General features: G+C 42.6%; 1 protein-coding gene across 4 annotated transcripts in view; it reads left to right on the forward strand.

The window, feature by feature from the left end:
- Window positions 1–24,714, forward strand: part of WDR37 (WD repeat domain 37) — a 537,887-nt gene that overhangs the window by 16,382 nt on the left and 496,791 nt on the right. For 2 of the 4 annotated variants that reach the window (XM_078663302.1, XM_078663301.1), the window contains exons 2-3: window positions 5,433–5,610; window positions 8,278–8,337. In XM_078663302.1, coding sequence (XP_078519428.1) covers window positions 5,473–5,610; window positions 8,278–8,337 — 198 coding nt within the window. In that variant the 5' untranslated portion in view covers window positions 5,433–5,472. The remainder of the gene's footprint in view (window positions 1–5,432; window positions 5,611–8,277; window positions 8,338–24,714) is intronic. The other 2 variants (XM_078663303.1, XM_078663304.1) reach the window with 1 other exon arrangement.

Below are 24,714 nucleotides of genomic sequence, written 5' to 3' on the forward strand. Positions count from 1 at the left end.
GGGGAGTGATCAGAAATGCCCCAGGGAAGCTGACGAATCTCTTTGATGGAGGGTAATTGCGCTGCTGGCATTAACAAATAATCTAACCTGGAGAGACTACCATTGTCCTGAAGAAGTTTAGTCGGGTTTAGATAAAGCAAACAAAAAGCTCTGGAACAGCAACGCAAAACAAAAGACGTAACACTTGATGTTCTGTCTGAGCTCTCGATTTCTCTCTACAACACTTTTAAGTCATTAGTAAACCCCACAGTTTGAATGGAAGAATCCACAGGACTCAATAATGGACATAGACAGATATTACTTTAATTTGGTTAGTGTATTAAATATTAAAAATGTATTGCCACAAGCAATCTTGTGAGAATTTCAGTTAAGAATATCACAGCTTGTATCAAAATGCCAAACATTTAAGCAGGCTTTTTTGGGTGGTTATTGTCAGAATCTGTTTAGAGTTGCAGGGTCCCACCACCATTATGGCAGAAAATAGTTTGTCTAACAACTCAAATTCTAGGATGAAGGTGAATGGGTTAGGATTTAAAGTCCATTTAAGTTCGATTCCATTATCGTAGAACTAGGAAATAAAGGAAAAAAAAAATTAAAAGGATTCGGCAAAGAAGGTTTCAGTCTATCAGCTACCGACTGTGGCATCAAAGGCAGTCCATAGTAGGGAAAAATTCTCAGAAGTCGGATCAGCATAACATCTGGGTTCGGAGTAGGAAAAATCTAAATGGTGTAGTGTCAAGAAGCACAAATTAATGGGGTCTGTAGTGTCCCTCTTTTGGAGTTTCTTCCTATATAAAGTCTTGAACAGTGTCTCAGTGATGTAGCATGTTGATGTTGATGTTGAAAGTATTTGTAAAGCGCACTGTGACCAAGCGGTTTCCTGGCGCTAGGGTTGATAGTGTCAGAAGGTGGAGGCAGCCAGGAGTTTACAGATTTGTAAAGGCTTGGGTAAACAGATGGATTTTTAGCGCTTTACGAAATAGCAAATAATCAGTTATGGATCTGAGGGTAAGTGGGAGACTGTTCCAGAAACGGGGGGCGAGGATGGACAAACTAGTGCCACCAGTTCTGGATTTGCGGAAGCGGGGGACGATGCGGAGGGCCTGAGTGGAGGAACGAAGGTTACGACAAGGGTGATAATGAGCAATCAAGGAATTGATGAAAAGGGGGGCAGTACAGCCCCGAGCCCTAAAAACTAGACATCCCATCTTGAAGAGAGTTCTCTGTAGGATGGGGAGCCAGTGAAGGGATTTGAGTAGGGGAGTGGCATGGTTGGACCTGTGAAGCCGATGAATAAGGCGGGCAGCCTCATTCTGGATATTCTGGAGGCGCCGAAGTTCATAAGCTGGGATGCCCACATACAGGCAATTCCCATAGTCCAACCGTGAAGGAATCATAGCCAAAACAATTGTTTTAAGGGCATCAGTAGAAAAAACCCGAGAAATTTTACGGATTATCCTAAGGGAAAGAAAGCAGGATGATACAACAGAGCTAACCTGGGGACGCATGGAAAGGTCCTGATTGATTTTAATACCCAGAGTTCTAACTGTCCCCGAAGGGACCGGGGTGGGGCCGAAGATGGAAGGCCAAAAGGCAGGAGTCCAAAGACTGGCGGCACCCCCAGTCAGGACCAACTCCGTTTTGTCTGGGTTTAGCTTGAGATGATTTTGACTCATCCATTTGGAAATAAAAATAAGTACAGATTGGAATTTAAGGCAAGAATCTGGGCCAGGGGAAAGATCAACAACTAGCTGAAGGTCATCTGCGTAGTTGTACACAGAGACCTCCATGCTAAGCAGAGAAATGATAAGGGGATAGATATAAAGATTAAAAAGAAGAGGGGAAAGAGAGGAACCCTGGGGGACCCCACAGGGTAATGGCCGGGGGGGAGCAGAAACCAGAGAGACGAACTGCCTGCGTCCTGCCCTGGAGGAATGAGGAGAGCCAGGAGAAGGCGGTGCCTTGGATGCCCGCTGCCCTGACACGGTCGAGAAGGATGGAATGGTCGTCCGTGTCAAAGGCAGCGGACAGATCGAGAAGCACCAAGGCCTGGGGAGAGTTAGAATCCGCCTTTCTCTTCAGCTCATCAAGAACAGAGATAACCACCGATTCAGTCGAATGGGCCGGGCGAAAGCCAGCTTGATGGGAAGCTAGAAGGTGATTTTCCTCTATATAGGTCGACAGGCATGAAGTAATGTGACTCTCTATAATCTTACTGAGGTAAGGGAGGAGGGAAATGGGTCTAAAATTAATAGGGAGAGAAGGGTCGGAACCAGGTTTTTTTGGATGGGGATGACTACAGCAGATTTAAATGAAGATGGAACTGTACCTTGAGAAATGGATGCATTAAGCAGAGATAAAGGGGAATCAGGACAGGCGGAGAACAGTTCCCTTAGTATATGGGCCGGAGCACAGTCTGTAGGGGAGCATCACACCACCATCCATCCATACTATCATGTTTCAACTTCAAATAATGTCACCTAGAACACTTGCATCAGTGAGATCCTTTCCCATGCTGTTCATGATAAACCACAGATTTGAGAGTTCACATAGGCCTATCATTGGTGGAAAAGAATCTGCAATACGCGGATGATGTCCTAGTCCTAAGCCACACCAAAGTTGGCCTTCAGGGCCACATTTATAAATTATCTAGCTACTCAATAATTGTCTGTATGATAATAATAAAAAAAACAGTCATGGTGGGAAAAAACAGAATAATCTGTATCGTTTTTTACACAACCAACAATTGGAGCATTTAAAGTAGTATAAATAACTTGGCGTCCTATTCCCCGACAAAGGCTCCTTTCGTCTACACAAGAGGAGCTAAAACAGAAGGGGCAGTGAGATCAATTGGAGGGCCCAGCTTAGAAACACTATTAAAGGTCATTGCTTCAAAACTACTTCAACCCCAACATACAGCAAGAAAGCTCTCTGTCTCCGAGATGTAGCTATTTTAGAGACAGTTGTCTCAAAAAGCTATAAACTCCTTTTCAAGCTTTCTGCCACTGCCTCCCATGCTCGGATCCGGATGTAGTTGGGACAGATAAAACCATCAATTGCCAGGAAAAAGGTATATATCAAGACCTGACAGAAACTGAATATGTCAACAGATAACTCTTTAAATAAACCTTTATATAACAAAATATTGAGAATTTAAGATGCTCTAGCAAGGCTATACTTAGACTCTGCCAGCGATGTTTTGAGCCTATAACCACTTTGGAAGCTCACAGTTTTTATGAGGTTTTCAGAAAATCAATCAATTTTTCTATGAAGTGACACTCATCAGTTGAGGATAAGGCCACTATAGCAAATGGATCTCATGGCTGAATGATAGTAAATGATTACAAACCCCTGAAACCACAGTACTATCTGGAGGCTTGATGGTCGCTGCACTTAAAGAACAAGCATTGCAATGTAATCGGTCTCACCTTCGGGACCTTATATGTATTTAGCTATGCAGCACATTAGCCTGAGTGCTGAAACTTCTACTGTTCTTTAACATGGAGGGAAAGTAAGCACCAAACTGCGTGACACACCAGGTATGGGAACCCATGTTGAGAAATATTGCTTTTCAGAGGGAAATGCTATAGTCCAAAGCTCTGTTTTTAATATAAAAGCAGGGCCTTCGGTGGTCATATCACTAAAAATACAAGATTTGAAAAAAATATTCTTGTCTACAGGTGTTCGTGGAAGATCATTTCTATGGACTGAAATCTAGAGAAAGCTAAAGTGATTCTGGTATTTTACTGACTTCTGCTGATAGTTTCCTATCAAGAGAGTTAAATAATAATAATAATAATAGAGGCAGTTGAATAGAAAAAAGTCTCTAAGCGGAAGCAGACAAATCATAGGGCTGATCTCCAGAGCCCACAAAGTACATACACATATAAGTATATACTCAAGTATATGCTCAAGTATATATACTAAAGTGTATATATGCTGAAGGTCTTGAATGCTCGACCTAAAAAATGTATGAGGTTTTGTTTTTGCCATCTTCCCGCTCTTTCCCACACCTTGCCTTGGGAACGAAGACTCAAACTCCTGTCTGCTATCTAGGTCGGATATGGAGGACATTGTTCACTTATTGTGTATTTTCTCTAAACTTCTAAGGGAAAGGAGAACCCTCTTATGAGTGCCCTTTTTTTATCAACGGTGCATTCAAGCTTGTTAGATAGGTTCTCATCGCCTGCTTTAATTCTACAAACACGATCATGAATTGCTATTTCACAATTTCTAACGAGCTGACTAAAACCTCAAGGAGTCTGCAACATCCTAGGTTAACTGAACAATTCCCGCACTTTATTGTAAGTACATTTTAACTTTTGCATGTCACTTTTAACTTTTAATATTTCTCTTTTGGAATCTTGGTTTAGTGCGCAATGTTTTATAATCTATGAACATTTTATGAAATTGCCATTGTATGCAATGATTTTAATTAATTATGCATATTAAATCATGAGTTAATTAGTTAATTCAATCATTACACCTGGTGTGCATTGTGGATCTGAGGCACTTGCACTGTACCTTTTATTTGTGCACAAGGTAAACTTGTACTGACGTTGCAGGTTATTTGTGGTATTTTTCAAGCCTTTCATTATGGAAAGAACATGCTTACTTGGGAAAAAGTCATATGGAATGCTAAAAACCACATTTTAGTCTAAAAGTGTGAACATTTCACAGAATTTGGAAAGATTTGTGAAAAAATGTTATTTCGCACACCTTTATACTACAGTTGTGATGAGTCGAAACCCACGTCTCACAATGTACAACCTGACCTGCAAGGACTCATGCCTCACACACTCTGAATGACTCATCACTGGGACAGAGACCATAGTGACAGAACAGACATATATGTCTCAGAGACTGGAAAACGCTTACGGTAACTCTGTAACTCAAACACAAGACTTGGTCATCACACTCTCGCGGGTCTTTATTAAACCATATGCAAAACCTGTCTCCCCCCCCCCCCCCCCCCCGCTCCCTCGATTGAGATCCCTCCATTTGAATAAACCATAACTAGAAGTCTAGCCTGCACACAAATCCCTGATGGATTAAGAGTTCATGCAAATTAGGAATGGTGGGCTATAAAAAAAATCTGTGATACAGAATAAAGATGTGAATGAAAAATAACTAAATGCAAAGAAAAAAGTGAAAAGCAAAAAGGGAAATAGAAAGCTATATCACAGTAAAAATATTGACTGCACTGTTCCTACAGATATTATTCAGTATTAGATTATACTTTTTGTATGCTAGCTTCACTTCTGAGTTGTGCTTACCATAAAATATAGGAGACTTTAGTCTAGTGAGAGATGGCTGTACTGGAGTTTTCCAACGTCCAGCATGGTTGTTTTTGTGAGGATTACTGGCCTGATTTGAATAAATTGCACATCTTTTGTAGACTGCAGTCACTTATTCTGATTTTCCCATTCAAGTTTATCTTAGGACTGTTGGGAAAGACATTTTCAAGAAGTAATGCCCACTGAAAGTGGAAGTTGGGCAGCTGCACGCCAAACCAAGCAGAAGCGTAAATCACACAGTCTTTCCATTAAACGCACAAACAGTTCCGAACAGGATCGTTTGGGACAGCCAAGAGACATGTTGGAAGGACAGGTATGTAGAATCCTACCGCTTAAGGTGCAGCGGTAATGACACATTGCCCATGAATCGAGGTTCATGCGAAGTACATAATGTAATTGCGTATGTTTATACTTCAAGAATTTTTAATATTTATAACTATTTTACATACCGGTGAGAGAAATTGATATCTTAAAAATAGTGTGTCCAATTTGCACAATATTTTTGTCAAAATGTATTTGTATTTTGGAATGCCGTATTTGAATGCTCTTACATAAATGAAATTGCAGTTTGTTTTAGGCAAATGGGCCCTATGTTTGCTTTTTTCCCTCAATTACAGTTTTTCTCAAATATTGGCGAATCTATATTTCTGTATCTTAAAAGCTGGTGTTTTATTGTTTTGAAAGAGCCTTATCTACACATATGGAGTGACAATTGCTACCCACAGCCATGTCACTGTGGGAAGATGGTGGAAAGGACACTTTGTAGAATAAAAATGTAACTAGCCTGATAGTGATTTAATTGTTGATCTGAAAATGTCTGTGCGTCTGAATGTGTGTATCTATATATTTAGGCTTTTCTGTTTTCCTGCAAGAAGCTGAATTTGCATCTGAAGCATGGAAGTTCGCCGTGATCTGCACAACTAGTGTGGATACAACATATCGCCAATGTGTGATATGCTCTCTTATGCACATTACAGCAGTGTGTCTTATGAATGTACTACAGCTGGTCCGTTAATGATAGCACTTTTTAATGCTGAATAATTTGGCAGGTTCTATGTTGGTGTGTATATATATATGTCCCAAGTCTTTAAAGAGTGGACATGGTACTAAAAGGAGTAGACTAGAGGGGTATAGTGTAAAACAATGGCAGTTACGTTGAGGTACTTAATTTGTTTTGGACAAACTAGCTTAAATTTTACTTGGTGCGAGCTGTTTATCAATTTCTCTGCCTATCTGCTGCTGATCCTGCAAGGTCTAATGGTGCTTTGAGTGTAGGTGCTCTAAACACTTGCTATTGTTCTTTTCTTCTCTACCTGCTACGGCCCTGTCTTGCTCCCTCCCTTATTCTTGTAATCTGTCTTTTGTTTGATTCTCTTTTTACCGTTAATCTCTATCCCTGGGTCTTCCAAGCTTTGGCTATTCACCCTAATTTGAAAACCTGAGTTTTATCTGAGCCTTACTTAGTGGCACCATAGCATATCACTTTACTTCATCCTTGTAATGTTTTTCTCCATTTGTATATCTCTTTCTATAGTTTCCCTAGGGGATACTCAATACATTTGAATTTCTTTATACAGCCTACAATTAAGTACACAGGTTCCAGCCTACCTTTCAGTGACTGGTTACTACCTGCTTCCTTTCCCAGGTCTTTCACTCAGTGTCTTATTGCTGCATGTTCTCATTAGGCCAACTGCTGGTCCTACTCTTACATGCAACTTTCTCCTGCGTTATGGAACGTGTTCCTTTCCACTGTTCAAATATCCCCAGTGTTGAACCATGGCTGAGATGTGGCTTGCTTTTGTTGGCCTTTCCTTCCACATCCTCAGTTCCGCAGTTTCTACGTGCCCAGCCTTTACCCAGTTTGTAACATTTCATGGTTAACAAGCAAGTAGTCCTGAGGTATAGATTAATACAACTTACCACCTTTCTTGCTTTTCAAACTACGTTTTGGTACTTAAGTGAGCTGATCTGAGCCAAAAATAAGCAAGGTATGTAATCCGCACATCCATCGTGGTCTTGAAAATGAAAATTTGAGTCACCAGGTTATTGGGTATTCAATAGAATAACTTATTATGGAAACAAATTTAGTAAGTGCACGCATAATTGGAAGTAAATCACTACTGTTTGTGTAGCCATGAAGAGTGAAGAGGCACAATGTTTATTCTTCTTCCATAAATAAAGGTAATAATAAAACCACAAGCATTTTAGCTTTTTTTTTTTAGATGATTCCATTCAGGCGGCTACTAGAGTATTCAACCCCTATGAGATCTCAAGTTACACCCTTTTGCCGAAACTCTATTGGGTGACAGCTGCAAGAATTCAAGTTCATTGACTCCTCACAAACCTCTGGATGGGAACATCTCAGTGTAGCTGAACTAGAGATTTTTCAACCTGGTGTCCTCCAGCGTTTTAAGATCAGGCTGGAGGTACCTGCTAGTCTGCTCAAATATTTCAGAGTGAATGCATGTGGTCAGACGTTTTCAGTACTCCAGTGCAACTAGTTCATTCTAAGAGACATGAACCAACTGTGTCCCTTAAGGGCACTGAATACCTTGTTGGAAACAGACACTTCAGGAGAGCTTAATTACCACTGGGTTATAGCTCTGTACAAATGAATTTCGTATCTTATAAAGTTTAACTTTGAGGAGCACAGCAAGCTTCACTGGGTTTGAAATCTTTTCAGAACCACCTTTCATTTAAGAGTTCTCTTTTTTTTAAAGCAGCTTCTGGAATATGTTGTCTTTTCTGGGGGAATTTTTCTTCTTGTTTATTTCCTTTCAAAGTGGTGGCACATCTGCTTGCTTCTTCTGCTTCTAACTTACTTGATTTTACTCGATATAAGAGTAGCTCATCTTGCTGAAGTAGCTTATCTTGGTAACGTTATTAACAAAATTCCTACCATACATGCTTCACTTCTGTATTTGCTTTGTTTGTTTACTGGCCAGTACTGATTAAGATCAAAACCATCTCTTTTTTGTAGGGTGGTCCACAGGATGCTGTTCCCCAGGCTGCCATGTGCAAAAGTCATCACACTTTCAACGTATGTGCAGTTTTTCAAGCAGCGGAATGATTGTTAAATATGATTAATGTTACTACTGTGTATGGGGAGAAAACGTTTAATTATTTTTTTTAATTTTCTTTATTTTTCTTATTGAGGGTGAACGCAGTGCCAGCAAAGATCGAGAATTTTATGGATTTTTTTATGTATTCGAAAGTAGCCTTCCTGTATCCATAGTATCTCTTCATAAGTCCCTTTTTGGTGCCACCGAGGAATGTATAGGAGATTTGAAGAGCCTGCCTTATCCACCGTCTTTGTTAGTGCTAATGTACATGTTAGTTCTTTCACTTTGTGGATTTGCTATTGCTTCCAGTGGTACATTTCTATTTTATACTTATCACTATCAACATTCCAACCATGCAGACCCAAATTAGATGCAGATCAGGAGCTTACAGAATAAACTATTGTATGTTTTAAATGATACTTTCTGGTTTTAGTGAAAGGGGATGGAGAGGTTGATATGAACCATAGTAGTACGTCTACTTTGACAGATCACCATCTTTATCGGAATAAAGCGGGAAAGTTAATCTCTGAAATTTCTGAACAGACAAATCCTTCATTGCTGGGCATTTGACATCTATTGAAACTTAATTAATATGCACAGCATCAAGCAATAGAGAAACTACTAAAGAAGACCGTATAATAATATGGTCCATACCGGGCAGAAGATCTTTAATATTTTAATTGGCCGTTACACCATAAACCCGCTTTTCTTCAGACATTCAACTGATTGTACTACATTGATTCACAATTTGTTATTCTGTGTCCGTAGTTTTTAATCATAAGCACATTTTATTTAACTACATTTGACTTTGCAATACTTAATGTCCCCAAGTATATTTTCCCAGTATATCTTATGGTGGCATCAAATACCTGCATAACGTAGTTAACCTATTTCGATATTGAAAGTAATACACCACCTATTTATCCGCAAACATTAGGTGATTCTGTTTCGACTCCTACCCATTACTTGAAATGGCTGTCCTCATTTTTGCTGTGGTCAGTGTGCTTTGACATAATAGATGAATATGGCTTTCATGCATATGGGAGTGAGGTATATATTAAACCAACAAGACTGACCGGCTCTAATTTGTAAATAAAAAATATATTTTAATTACAAATTTGCTTATATCCCGCTTCTAATGTTCCATGACACATAATACAAAATGTTGATCCATGAGAAATTCAAGCATTCCAACCGACACTCTTTTGTATTCTTCATTGTGACGCCGTAAGTGTGACGGGCCTGCCCCGACCTATGACCTGTGCTACTGGAACCATACTGCACTCTACTGAAGAGGCCCAAAGAGAACAAAACTGGTTTTGCTTGTTTTCTGATTCAGAGAGAACCTGGATTGGCAGTTCGGGCTGGACCAAGGCTGATATACATGTGACTGGGTCTAATCTGAATGTCATTTTGGGAAAAATCCTAGTGGCTAAGATAAATTCAAGCATTCAATACATCGTTTTTTGTATTCTTCATTGTGGTATGGGATTGGCAGTCATTTTGTGGAGGCATTCATGAGCATACACAGCCGGATTCTTGTGAAATGTTCAGTCAAAGTGCCATTTAATTGGTATTGATTGTTTGGATAGAAGGCTAGTACATCTTTGTAAAGAGTCAAGCAAAGTGAGGCCACAGCTGGAGCATTGGGCTTATTCTTACCAGCTAATCAAAAAAAGAGATTGCTGCTTGTGAAGTTCGGTGGCTATGGGCATTGGTTTGACAGAAATCAAATGCAGCACATGTTGCAGTAGCTGCCAGAGCTACTGTCTTTCCCTGTCAGAGGACAGGTTTGGGAAAAAGTTGAGAGCATAATGTGACGTCATTTTCTTATATTGTACCTGCTAAGTCTCTCTGACTTTCAGGCTTTGCAGTGTCACATGACTTCAGTGTGGGGTTGGTTGTCTGGAATTTTCTGTTACTGGCAGCAGATAAACTCACACCATCATCAAACCAAAATGTCTTGCAGATCATTGCCACCAGGTATTCTCTTCCTTCCATTTCAAATCCTTCAACTATCTCTCAACATCCCTTCACCCACTTTCACACCACACAGACACACCCCTTGAAGAAAGGTATATTACATTTTAACCGTGAACTATTCTTTATTCTGAGAGGGTGCAATGTTGTTGTTCTTGCTAATTTTATCATTCCGTAGAAAGGTTGGGGTTTAAAACCCAGTTTAAACTGGAGGTTTGTGTACAAATTCTTCAGAGATCAAAAGTTCAAGATGGTTACTCTTCTTCATATTCTGTTAGCCCTGCACCATGGCTGGTTATTCTAGTTGGATCTGCAAATTATTTTCCTATTATGATTTTTCATGATCACATGATACTCTTGAGATTTTACTTTAGGAGATCAATCTTTTCAGTTTACATCTTTTCCTTATGATTGGGTTTGGCCTTTGTGGTTGTTACGAAAGTTCTTGCTGTAGTGTGGCATATCTTTGATGTCAGGCATTGTGTTAACATAATTTGGATCACTTGCACAGTTCACAAAATATCCTTCTAGAAACCCTTTTTAGATACAGCCCCCCACCCCTCTTTGAACGGTTTGAGTGTTTTCAATGAATTACAAAAAGATCCCTTTTAGTTGCATCTCACTATGCTCAGTTGATGGGAACGTTGTTGGGTACTTTGCTCATGAAGACTTTTTTCCATAGGCTTGTCAGTCTTGCTTTCACGGTAATATAGTCTATAAGGTGTTCCTCTCAATCAGCAAGATAGAGCTAGGTCATTGGGTCGGATGGCATCTTCTACCTTTTTGGTGCCTCAGACTCCACTTTGAATGTGGGCACACATCACTGGTGCCATAGGTTGCAGAGGAGTCAGTATTATGGCAGTTTGAATGAAAATATTGTCCTGGATGCTTGTTTGCAGTGGTGGATGAAACAGACTAACTGTTTGAGGCGGAACTATTTTGGTTGCCTTGATCTCAGCTGACCCTAATGAGCAGCTTCCCTTCAGGGTTGGGGAACTTATCTTGGGTAAGCCTTTCATTGCTTTGTGGATGTCTTCAGAGGAGGAAGTTGCATATCTGTCTTCTGTCCTTGAAAGGGATCAGGTTCGCTCTCTGTCTTTAATTCTTCCATTCTTGGGAAGAGGGTACAATCTGTAATGATACTTAAACCTTAAACAAGCAGGAGCTGTATGGTCTTTCCTTCTGTGCTGCAAAGCAATGAAAATGTGGGCTTGGGGTGATGTCAAATAGTGATCTGTTAGCAATTAAAGGAAAGGATTGTGTGATGCCAACTTATTTGAACAGGATGTTATTAGTTGAGCACTAATGGGATTTTACGTGGAGGTTCTTCTACTAGTGTTTTGAAACAGGGTGTACCCAGTCATAGATTTATTTGTGACTTGCAGAAATTAGATATGCCACCTGTTTTGCTGAATGCCGTTAGCTCTCTGGCGAACGTTGTTTTAAGTTGCCATGTTTTCCTCCAGTACCTCTTGTGCCAAAGGTAATTCGGAAAATGTGGTTCTGTTGAGCTTGTTAATCTTGGTGGCTTATGATTGGCCCTGCAGATCACCTTCAACCTGGTCTTTGAAACAAAAGGTCTTTCTGTAAAGGGAAGCAGAATTGGAAGACAGGGAGGTGGGGACATTCTTCACAGATAATTTAAATCTTCATATTACATTTATTTATTATTTGGTGGAGGAGGTTCTTGAAGTAAATTCTCTCTGCTAAACCCTCCTATTATATTAAAGAGAGGCAGAGGGAGATATTTTTAAGGTGGATTTACCACACCCTCAGCTTTTTACATGCCTCTTTCGCGGATGTAGGTCTGAATATCTGTACAGTGAAGAATGATGTAGCAGATGCTTCGGTGTGTTGATTTTCACCTGATAGGGGTTATTTATATCCATCTTGTACATCCTTTTCTTTGTGGATTCCACAGTAAACATCCTCCATTTTCTTTTGTTCCATGTTGGAATCTTAATTTTGTCCTGCCTTTTTGTCTGCCTTTACAGCCTCTGTATCCTTGCACTCTCATCATTTATCTTGAAAGAAAGACCATCTTCCTACTTGTGATCACTTCTGTTAAGAGGGTTGGAGAAATACAGGCCTGATTTGCTTTTCCACCTTTTACGACTTTATCAAAGGAGAAGGTACTTTTGAGAGCCTTCTTTCTGGCAAAGGTTGCTTCTGAATATCATATTTATTACTTTGCAGGTAATTTATTGGTCTTCATTTTATCCCCTTACTTCAGAGGAGGAGAATTGGTTACACAGGTTAGACCCCAACAGGGCATTGGGTAAAAAAAAAAAAAAATAATAAAAAAAATAAAAAATATATATATATATATATATATATCACCGAACCTTCTCCTTTGACAAAGAAGCAGGGGCCACACAGGGGAGACAGTGGAAGCTCTCTTTTTAATTAATCTGCGGCATTATGCATTTCGGCCTGGCGGCCTTCCTCAGATGCCTAGCAATGTTCAGGCGACTGCATCACTCGCTACTTAAATGTCCTGCTGGCCCTTATTGGTCAGAGTTCGCCCTGCCCCCAATTAGTCATGTGCTCACCACTCGCCGCGGGTACTGACCACGAGTCCCAGAATCCCCTTCTCTGGTAAGTGTTGCACGGGGACATTTCCATGTGGTTAGGCAAAATTCAGGCAGTTTGCGATGTGCTGACAGTCTATTTCCCGTGACTTTAGATCAAAGAAAACTTCCTCTGGTCCCCAAACGTTCCTGCCATCCAGCATTCAGTGTCCACAGGGTCGGGGAAGATAAGACAGTTCAATCTCCCCTCCGAAAAAAAAAAATATATATATATATATATATATATATATATATATATATATATATATATATATATATATATATATATATATATATATATATATATATATATATCTCCTGATTGTTTAGGTTCATGATAATTTGTTGGGGCCTACCAAGGTTACTAGGTTGGATGGCTCTTAGGAAACTGGCATTCTACTAGGTGTACTCATGCAAGTTGGCACTTCATCAGTACCAGAAGACATGGCCACTATTGTCCTCTCTGATGCAGACTTGAAGCATCTACTGAGGCTGCATTCTCCTGCTGTAGAGGCCTGCTTCCTCCACTAGATTTGCGTCCACCAAGATGGACCTAGGCCGTGCATTCCATGTTCGGAACATATTAGGACCATGATTATAATGCGTGTGATTAGATTTGTGAACCTTATCGCAAGGAGAATTGATATGATGGCCTTCAGGAGATGAGTGGCCATGATCACTCCTTTGATTCACTCCCTGGTCCTCTCACCCACTGACCCTGCCACTGAGAAAAGTGCTTCTTATACCAAGTAATGCGTAGGGTAGCCAAAGTCCTTGACCTTCAGATCCCCACCATGGATGTCAAGACCCATGTTCTTACAGAAGTGTAATGTTCTGTTCTTATCTGCTCTTGTCTCTTTCTTCTATTTCTATCCTTATTCTTCTTACTCCTTATTCTAGAATCTCTTGATTCATTCTTCTACTCTCCTTTACTACCGTTACTACTTCATACTCATTAAACTCTTATTTAAATTAAGAGCATCAGTCTCACAGCAATCCTTTGGTACCAGGAGTGGGGTAACGAAGAAACCGGTATCCCTACTTCGCTTCTTGTGTACTTCTATACAGCCAACGTTGGGAAGCCATCTAGAAGGATCGTAATTTCAAGTGCTTTCAGAGCCGCCAAGAAGGATCAATGCCTCAAGTGCTTTCAGACGTCTTTGTGAAATTCCTTCCTGTGCTTCCGACAAGCTGTTCCACTGATACTAACAAGATACATTCTTGCATCGGACACACAGCGTAAGATTCCGCTCACTGGCAGTTTGTCTTCGGATTAGGTCTGTTTTACAGATTCATTTTTTTCCCCAACACTTTACTATTTTAATAGCGTGTTATCTTCTGCGCTTCAGTTTTGAGGTGTTCTCCATGTTTTGACAGCGCTAAGTCTATTTTAACTATTCAACTGCCAACTGAACGTCGAGCCAGCGCGAGTCTCCTTTCAAGTTTCACGCGTGACTCAGCGCGAGCCTCCTTCCAGCTTTCACGTGCTGTTTAAACTTTCATGCCTCATTTAAACGCTTCATTGTTAGCGCGTCACATTTTGTCTTCAGTTCACATGCGCCTAGCAACCAGAGCGCATTCCATAGTTTTATACGCATTTAGCTTCCAAGCAGATTGTTCTACACGCAATTGACTGGCAGCTTTGAGTTTCCTTGTATTCTTTTGGAACTTTACACGCTCATTCCAGAATTATTGCAGGACTCTGATGTGGAATCTTAATTCTGTCTTCAAACAAAGGTAGTTACCTTCATTTACATTCCATCAACTTCAAGAACTTTAAGAGCATGCCTGATGACATTGTCGTAGGGATTCCGTTCTCCTACAGAACTGTGCATAGAGACTTGGAACCTCAGTGAGTTGGGGTGTGCCAAAACTCAACTTAGTACCCAAAATCCCCTACCATACTAGCTCCAGTGTCTCATTGGTCATTATAAACTCCCAAAGCTTAGACAAACCAGAACATGGACTTAGAATACCTCAGGTAACGTGGAACACATGAACACTCTTTCGTTATACAATCAGTTCAATCCAGAACAAGGAGTAAAAGAGGACGCGTGCACATTTGAAATTTTTATTTACTAATGCAGTGTTCTCAAACTCAGTATCTTAGCTAATACAAGCAAACATATTATAAGCAACAAAGTAAACAGCATAGTTACTAGTCCATAGAATACAAAAAGTGAAAGCATGTTAAAATGCTAAAATGAATAGGGCTAAACAACACCTAATTCTCACCCTCCCAAGCTAGTATATTATATTATAATCTAAGAAGGTCTCTTTGGGTTTTAGCAGGGCGGGCCCATACCTCAGATCCTAGTGGTAAGGGATCACATCATCTTCCACTTGCTCTCTGCATGCGAAGCACCATCAAGTAAGTGTGTGTGTATGCTCTGTGCAAAGCAATATAAAACGCGCCTAAAGCCTGAATTTGGCCGCAGCTGCATGTATGTTCTGTCTAGGAAGGTGCGAAGATCAGACCTCACAACAACTGTGTCGAGATATCCTTGAAGGCTTCAGCACTCACTGTACAGACACAGCTCACTAAGCAAAGCTGATATCAGAGTAACAACATATTATTCGTGTGTGAATCAAAAACACTCTTCTAGACTCAAAGCTACAATAACAGTTATGTGTTGTGTGCAGAAGCAGCAGAAAGGTAAAATGGCGTTTAAACTCCTAATAAGCTCATGCTAACTTAACACAGCATATAGGCATAGCATATCTATATGACACCCCCCCATTATCCGAGCACGGATACGAAAAGATAAGATAAGGGGCTCATTTTTAGGTCTCGTGACCTACAATGCGCGCAAGCGCATTGAGGGATCGAGAATTCAAGTGCTCGAAATCCTCGTCAAACCAAGGGCTTCTTGCACTGCGGTTTTCTTAGAGTTCACGTGAGCAAACAAGCACGCGCATTCCCGGCCGCACAGCACATCAAAGGGCTTCTCCTCCCCTAATTATTCATGGCCGGCCACAGGCCGGCCGTACTTTCAGTTTCCCGGCCGCTCTGCATTCCCCCTTGTTTCAGATAGTGTGAATATTGACGCCCCACCGCCATCACTTATTCATGGCCGCAGGCCGTGCCTCCCTTCTTCCCTGGCTCTGACCCCCCCCAGTGCTTGTTACCAGCGTGTGCCCTATTCCATGAAAAAGATTCTAGAATTAAAACTCGCAAACTCTTGAACCATCAGACGAGTAGTGTGCAAATGCGGGAATAATCCGCCTGCATTTGTTACAGCAAAGTCGACTGTTTACATTTATTTAACCTGTCCCACGAAAAGACATTCTTGAGTGTGTTGCTAAACCACAACTGGTATTGGTAGGCATAACTATGTTGATGCCATCGGATCGACTATGGGCGTAATATTTTGCTTCTTGTTATTTTTACTGCTACCGGGGTTTTATTGACTACAGGTCATTGTGTCACGTACTGCTCTGACTTGCCCAACATCAAAGAACAAATGTTTTTCCCAGAATCGCTGCATACTAAGAGGACATCGAGGCTTGAACCGGGAAACACAGCTCCCGAGTTGGTACCTTTAGCCACAAATTCCCATCCCCTTTGTGCCTGATAATGTGCATAACATTTTAAATGGACAATTGATAATTAATTATAACAAAAGGAAGAGGGCATTTAACACCGGTGTTAGACTCCCGGCGTCTTAGACTGCACCAGTCTTTGACAGCAGAAACCTGTTGCTTCTCACAAACGAAGAGGGACAGTGTTTACAGATATTTTATGGAGACCAAGGCCATACTATCCATAAGATCTAGGAAGTGCTTTTGGGGATCACAGGCTCGAAGACACAACCCTACCATTCACCCACACACATACAGGCACATGCGTTCATCTCGAATGGCAAACACTCACATAGTCATGCACATTCACACGTCACTCTGAACCCAGATTCACAGGACACAATATCCCCCCAACCCACATCCTTCAGACTCCCACCGGCGCACCACATGTCCCACTTTTCACACGCACAAAGCTGCCACTCAGACTGAAACTCACACCTCATCCGTCACAGTTTCACAGCACACTCACATGGCACTCCCTGTCACTCACACACACCAACGCACGGTACTCGAATGGCTAAGCACTTGCACGCTGCATTACACTCACAGCGCAGAACAGGGCCACATCGCACTTCGCACGCACACAAAGAAATGCAGTATATTACAGTCACCGTTACTGGTTTTATGGCGTGTTCCTTCTTTGATCTTTCCCCTTCCTTATTTTCCTCTCGTCCCTTTGCATTTCCCTTTTGTTTGTTTCCCATTCTCCGTTTGCTCTAATTTCTTCTCCATTCCTTCTTTCATCTTTACCGATTTTGCTTTTATCTTTGGTGCCAATCGTGTGTATCAGATGCGTGGAAAATCGATATTTTTCGTTTTTACCTCTCCCTTCCCCCATCAATTCGCAGCCCGATCAGTGCTCCCTTTCACCTTGCCATAGCCTTCTGCCCCAAAACGCTTGCATTGATCATCACAGGTTCAAACTGTGTGATCCTGGACACATCGCCCACCCCTCCTCCAAGCCATTTTCCCTGTGTTAAGTGGCATATATGGAACTGAGCCGTTACATTGGCAGCTGCGGCTAGCGCCCCCCCCCCTCCAACACCCTACAGCGCCCCCCATCCCAGATTTAAGTCGCCCGCGCCCAGTATTGGCTACTTTACATGTCTCTGCCTGGGAGTTCACTCCACAGGGACCCGGGCTTACTTAGCCGACATCTCAGGGCAAGAAAGGATGGGCTTACTTAGCCGACATCTCAGGGCAAGAAAGGATGTGCGCTGCCACGGTGCCACCCACTCCCCCCCCCCCCCCCCTCTCATATTACACATGTAAGTACGTGCCTGCGGATGGCCCTATCTTTGCATTCTTATTTGCATACGGTGCTCTTGCAAGGACATTTCATACTCCCAAAATTTAAATCATTTCTCAAGGTAGAGCTTTGTGAGTTTATCACGAGGCTTGGAAAGGGTACCAGAATGCTACAATAGAAGTCGGACAACTCAGTGGGTCGAGTGCCTGCTACAGAGATCTGAGTAACCTGCAGGGATAAGATTCGAATATAGACAGGGCCAACTTAGACTTTCATCCTTTGGAAGTTGATGATATAAGAGTCGTTAGATTTTACAATGGAAAAAAACCTTTGTTAGCAGGACTGCAACAATGGCAAGCTGTGCGGCAGCAGGGGCTCTATGAATGCACACTTTGTTGCTGTTACAACCACAGAAAGACTGCGGGAGTTCTCGCAGAGTGAACGCCGACTTGGCCATGTTTAACTGTGTATTTTGCAGCACATTTCACTGTTGTAACCCATGTGTGCAGCACCAGTACTATGAGCCTCTGGTGCTCAGTGCCACAAAGGCTGCAGCACAGTAACTTGCTACAGTACAGAAATACAAGCTTGTGAGCACGATGCTGCGGTCCAGTCCTAGATATTCTTACCAGCCTGCCAGTCCTCTACAGACTGCAGCTCCTTTCCTCCCCCACTGGAGATCTAATGTAAGTATCGCGCCTGCCGCTGTCCATGGACTTCCGGCCGCGCTTGCCTTCACCCCTGCCCTCTAGCCCCACTGGCAAACATGTTAATTACCCTTTACACATACAAATCTGACCCCCCTGCCCAACCAAACGCCTGAGTAATTCATCGCACCAGGCCCCTGCTTGGAATTCGCGCCCCTCCCCGCGCAGGCACATTCAAATGCTTATTGTTCGTGAAGCTCGCGCCCATGAGTGAACTCCTCACTAAAGTAAAACCCTCCCTCAAACTTCCGAGGTCTCTAGGGTCGGTGCACCATCTCCCTGATGAAAAATTGTAGTCCAAAATCACATCCTAAAATTGACAAGAGTACACAATGAAAGTGAGTTTTAACACTGACAAAACTCAAAACTGCCCATTGTTATAGCGCTCACCGCCCTCTTGGCGCTTGAATAATGCACGCCATTCACGCCCACTGGTATGTGCCTTGCAGTGATCTCAGAAGGATGCTTCAGCTGGAGATTCATTCACCCATTCAGGAACTCTTCATCATGATACATTAACAGCGTGCTTTTTTTCCTCTCTTTACGGCCTTTAAAGCAACCCTAACAGTCACTAAATAGGAAGATGTTAAAATACAAGGATGTAAAAGCCCTTATAGCCCTGGGCAAAAACCTTGAGATTATTTCACACTATCTCATCCGAATGCTACTGGGGGAAGTGTTGGGGAGAGGAGTTGGCTTAAGGGCTAGAGCGGTCATCTCGAATCTGGGGACTTGGGTTCGAGTCTCGATAATGGCAATTACCCGGGCAAAACCTTTCCCGGGTAATCGAGCAAGTTTCTGACCGTCAGAACAAGTCGAAACCATTCTTTTTGCGTCTCCATCTGCCAGCACAGCGGGAGGCAGGTTCATTGATTTATTGTTGGGGCTCAACTCATATTTTCATCTACTTCGTGGTGAGATAATACAAAGAGTTGTACCGGGGTTCTTTTTACCACTACCTCTACTCTCCCTCCTTCCCTCTCGTCCTCCCTCTCTCACTCTCCCTCCCGTCCTCCCTCTCTCACTCTCCCTCCCCTCACTCTCTCACTCTCCCTCTCTCCGTCTACCTCTCTCCCTTTACCTCACTTCCCTCTCACTCTCTCCTCTCTCCTTTCTCACCCTCTCCTCTCTCCTTTCTCACCCTCTCTCTCTCCTCTCTCCCCCTCTCTCTCCTCTCTCCCTCTCTTTACCTTCCCCCTGCTCTCCTTTTGCTCCCTCTCCCCCTCTCTCTCCTCTGCCTGCTCTCCTCTCTCTCTCCCTCCCCTCTCTCTCCCCTCCGTCCTTCGCTCTCGTCCTCCCCCTTTCTTATTACCCTCCCTCTCTCCCTCTACCCTCTCTCCCTTTTCCTCTCTCCCTTTCCCTCACTTCCCTCTCCTCTCTCCCTTTCCCTCTTCTCTCTCCCTGTCTCCGTCTGTCTCCTCTCTCTCTCCCCCCCTCTCTCTCCCCCTCTCTTTACCCTCTACTTTTTCTCCCTCTCCCCATCTCCCCTCTCACCACTCTACCCTCTCACCACTCACCACTACACTCCCTCTCCAATCCCTCTCTCTCTCCTCACTCACCTCTCTCACCTCTCTCCTCACTCACCCCTCTCCAAGCCTGACTCTCTCCTCCCCTCACCACCACTCTCCACTCTCACCACCACTCTCCCCTCTCAACACCACTCTCCTCACCACTCTCCCCTCTCCTCATTGCATTTTTTCACGGCCGCCAAGCCGTGACACCACATCAAAGGGCTTCTCCTCCCCTAATTATTTTTTTACGGCCGGCCGTACTTTAAATTTCACGCCCGCCATACAACATACAACCACACATACAACCACGCGCACAACCACATCAGTGCACGCTTTCACCAGTCACACACACACCACATGCCGTCAGTGCACGCTTTCACCAGGCACCCACCACCAGCGTCAGTGCACGATTTCACCATGCACACACACCACCAGCCGTCAGTGCACGCTTCCACCAGGCGGGCGTGCACAAAGAAATGTAGTAAATTGTCAAGAATAGCACATTTATTAGTCAAGCGTTGCAGCCGAGATTTCAACCCAGGTTGCAAGGTTCCAAAGTCGACCTCTAACCGCTATACCACGCGTACATCCTTTCCCCTTTCATTACATCTGTGGCTAAAACACTTGGCTGTCGCGTTTGTAATTACCATCTCCAAACGGAATTGCTCAGTGCATTCCAAACTACTGATGTGATGTTTGCACTTCCTCTGCACCGCTTTAATTCCTTCTCTTCTAGCTCTCGCTTCCGTTTCTTCCTTTTCGGTTAATTCTTTTACATCTCTTGAATTGTTCTTCTGTCCTCCTGTCGATCCTTTCTTCTAGCAATTCATTCCCTTCCATTCCTCCTCCTCCTCCTCCTTCAATTCCCCCTTTGTCTTCTTTTATTTCGTCCTCGCCTTCTTACCACCTCACATTTTCTTCTTGGCCTCCCTCCCTCACCCTTCTCTTTTGTGTTCCTCTTTTCTCTTCAGTTCCTTGCACCCCTCCATCTCCATTCTCTTACACCCCTCCATCTCCATTCTCTTGCACCCCTCCACCTTCATTCCCACACACCCCCCACCTCCATTCTCTTGTTTCTCTCTTCCAATGTTTCACGCGTGACTCACCTCCCTTTCCTTCTATTCCACAGTTAAAAGTTATAACTATTGGCATGGTAAATGACAAAGCTATTAATTTAGCTTTTTTCAACAAAAAAAACTAAATAAAAAATTTGTCATTTACAATACCAATATCTCAAACTTTCCTAATACGAGATCTATTGCATTGCAAATGCTTGTTTAAATGCAGAGTTCAAGAACGATAGTCAGTTCAAATTTGAGTAAGTGAGAAAAAAATATTTTCGTCACCCAAAAAAACAAAATCTCACCATCATGACAATTTAGTGTTCAATTTGATCAAAGGCAATATGTCTGGGACACGAAAAGTTTCTCATAATTCCAAAAAAAAATAACGAAAAAAGTACAATGCCAACAAAGGCCTCGATAGGTCTCAGCCTAGGACTGAATATGCAAAATAAGCAGCAACAGCTTCCAAAAAGAAGTCACTGTTCTCATCCGAAAACAATTCAGCCATCCAATTCAACAGCGGGAAAGAACATACATGTTCTTCAATTACCGGAGCTTCTAGCACCATCAGAGGACAACTCAGTGGGTTCTCAATGAAGCTGTGTGCCAAGAAATCTTGCGCCGCTGCGAATATATTCCAACGACCCAGTACTCCATGCATCGCTGCCAAGGCCATAATCCCTCCGTCAGAACAAAGCAACTCGTGAGCAACTAAGGGACTTGTGAGTTGATTAAAATCCATGTCAGGAGACATCATATTGCAGAGACACAAATCCAGGGCCCAGTCGAAATCGCAGCTCAGGCAATGAAAGACAGGCTGGACACATGTAAAGTAGGAAAATCAAAACGATAATCCATATGCTGCACTTAAGGTGGCGAGCGGCAGCGTGCCATAGTATTCAAGCATCCTGTTGCGAAACAGTGCCAGCCACGACAGTTCGTCATGAAACACAGGATGTGCATCCATTTTTAATAAAACAAAATAGCACCAGAATGCCTGCAGCCAGTGCCAGGAAAACGGGAAATCCACCAAATAGGCTGGAAAAGATTGAATGGAAGAAAGCAGGAATGACTCCAAATATCTTTTGGAATGAAGTCACAAGACCGCTGCTAACTATTTTAAAAAAAATGCGCCAGCCCCGACGTGGAGGATGCGTTAAAGATTGTATGAATCAGTTCACTGAAATGCAATGGTAGGTCAGTATTTAACAAAGCATGCACCTCTGTGCGGATGTTAGCTACGTGAAGGACAAATGTTTCACAAGCAGATGTCGGGGCAACTTCTTTTTGTTACAAAGGGCTCTTATTCAACTCATCCCATTGAACTCTGCTTTCAAGGTTGGAATCCTCGGCCAGATGGAAACATCCAAGTTCCCATGCGTGGGTGGGTATAAAACATTTTTACAGCAAACCACACGTTCACTGACTGTTACGACATAAGCAATGCCTTTTATTAACCCACAGCAATCTTCATTATTTAAAAGTAAATAACTGCCGTTTGCCAGTAATGTAAAAGTGGGGACCTTTGAATACCGTTGGTGTTCATTGAATACCGTTGGGGTCCTTTGGTCTCCTTCTTCTCGAAGGGCCTACCTTCGGCGGTTTGCCCTCCCACACTTAGAGCCCTTCATCTATTCCAACTCTGAGGTACACTATACGCTCGAACCTATATTGTAAAGCAACACCACCACTGGGGAGGGGGGGAGAGGGAGTTGGGGTGGGGGAGGGGGGTAGGTTGGGTTTTATCTTTTTTTATCGTTTGACTCTTGGTGTATTACCCACTTTCGAGTTCCTCGAGCTCTTCGGGGGCATCGCTTGCTGATTGCATATGCTGGCAACTGGTCGGAAGGGGAAGAAGAGAGGGTGTAATCAGCGCAGAGACACTCGTGAGGTGACGTTACTCCTGGTGCTCACCCCTCAAGCTGGACATAGTGACTGCACCCCGTTTCCCTCAACATTGAACCTACTATTATGTTGCGGATAAAGCTTGGGTACACTATAGCGATGGGGAACTTTGACTTTCTGCTTATCAGTAGGTCTGCATACTGTGCTTTGAATTTTGGGAAGCCCCTGCGAGGGCATATTGGCGGACTGTGCCTTGAGTCTTTGTTTTGGAAAAACCAATAAAAATTACTTTAAAAAAATAAAAAAGTGGGGACGATAGCGGGCACCGGGGTACCTTTCAAAACACAGGCCAAATTAGGCTGTTCTGGATTGCAAGAGCCGTGTAATTGAATATGCCTACACATTAATGAGTGATCTGGCTTTCGGTGCACTCTTGACCTCTCAGATAAACTTCCTTTCCCTCCCTAAGGCATCTGTATGTAAAAGGAAGCGACCAGGTTTCATGGAGATAGGATCTACCAAGAGGCTCATATCTACCAATGGCAAAATATTTCATACAATTTGTAAATTTGAAAAGCACAAACGGTAATGTTATCAACCCGTGGATAAGCCACGTTGCAGCAGTGGCCTCTGCCACAGAGAATGGCAAAGATTCCAACCGTTCAATGTGTAACATGGAAAAAGATGCATCTCTCATTGAAAGCAGTCACAGTTTGTCAGTCAAATTAAATGGGGCAAAGAGAGACGACACATTCATGTAATTCCAAGGCACTCTCCCCGACTTGAGTGTCTGCAGGGTCCACGTAAACTGCATAATAGAACGCAATTGATTTTGACCATGGTATAACACAGACACTTCATCCTGCACAATATCAACAACATATGACACAATATTATCCAATGTGTAAATGCGGGAAGAAAGTGTGTTAATGCTATTATCAACCACTGCGAGCACCTTTTCTAAATTAGCTTGATCAATAGCTCTAAGGCGGGTTGCCGCCTCAATCTGTGACGTTTTCCAGATTTCATTGTAAACTGCATATATCCATCTTCTAGATCTACCTCTAGCCGGGCATTTAATGAAATCATCCAAATCAACATCGTCAGTAAGTTTAGATACATGCAGTTTAACAGACGCTAAGGTAGAATAATTGAGCCAATTCTGACATAATTTACCCACGGAATAAGTGGTGACTGAATGATCATTCTCAAAACGGGCATCGGCCCTGACTTGTGTAAAACCATCAGCTAAACCCAGAAAACGATGTGGGCACGAATCTGCAGTTCTGTGCCACAGCAGCCAACCTTTGGGATCCAAACTGGAAATGTTAAAGGACAAATTTTGCAATAGAGTTTGCAACTCTTTAATCGAAAATTTTGTAATATTCCTCCAACCTGAATATTCCCCTAAATCAGGGAAGGAAGGAGTATTTAATTTTTTAGAAGAAGCCAATCCAAAGCATGTTGTCTGTGAAATGGTAGAATTCAAAAACATATGATTCGGGATGAGGCATGCACGGTGCAAAGCCTCAGCGCCTTGTACCTGCCAACTTATAGAACCCCAAACAGATTTAAGGTCAACTGTTTCCTTCCACAACTCATAGCCTCCAACAGCTAGCTGGTCTGGAAAGGACTTCGAGTACAATAACTTAGTATCGGTAAGTCTAACCTTGGACATGGACTTTTCTGTCATTTTAAAATAAAATGAAACGGGATTGGACTGATTAAAGTCAGTAAAATAAGTGTACTTTTTCAAAAAGGTACTCGAACTGCCTTGCAACGGAGCTGGGCAATGCTCCCACTGTGTATAATTGACAGCACTCCTTCTCGAACTAGATTTATGTAGG

The sequence above is a fragment of the Lissotriton helveticus genome, chromosome 10 (assembly GCF_964261635.1).
Source record: "Lissotriton helveticus chromosome 10, aLisHel1.1, whole genome shotgun sequence".
In the NCBI taxonomy this organism is placed as follows: domain Eukaryota; kingdom Metazoa; phylum Chordata; class Amphibia; order Caudata; family Salamandridae; genus Lissotriton; species Lissotriton helveticus.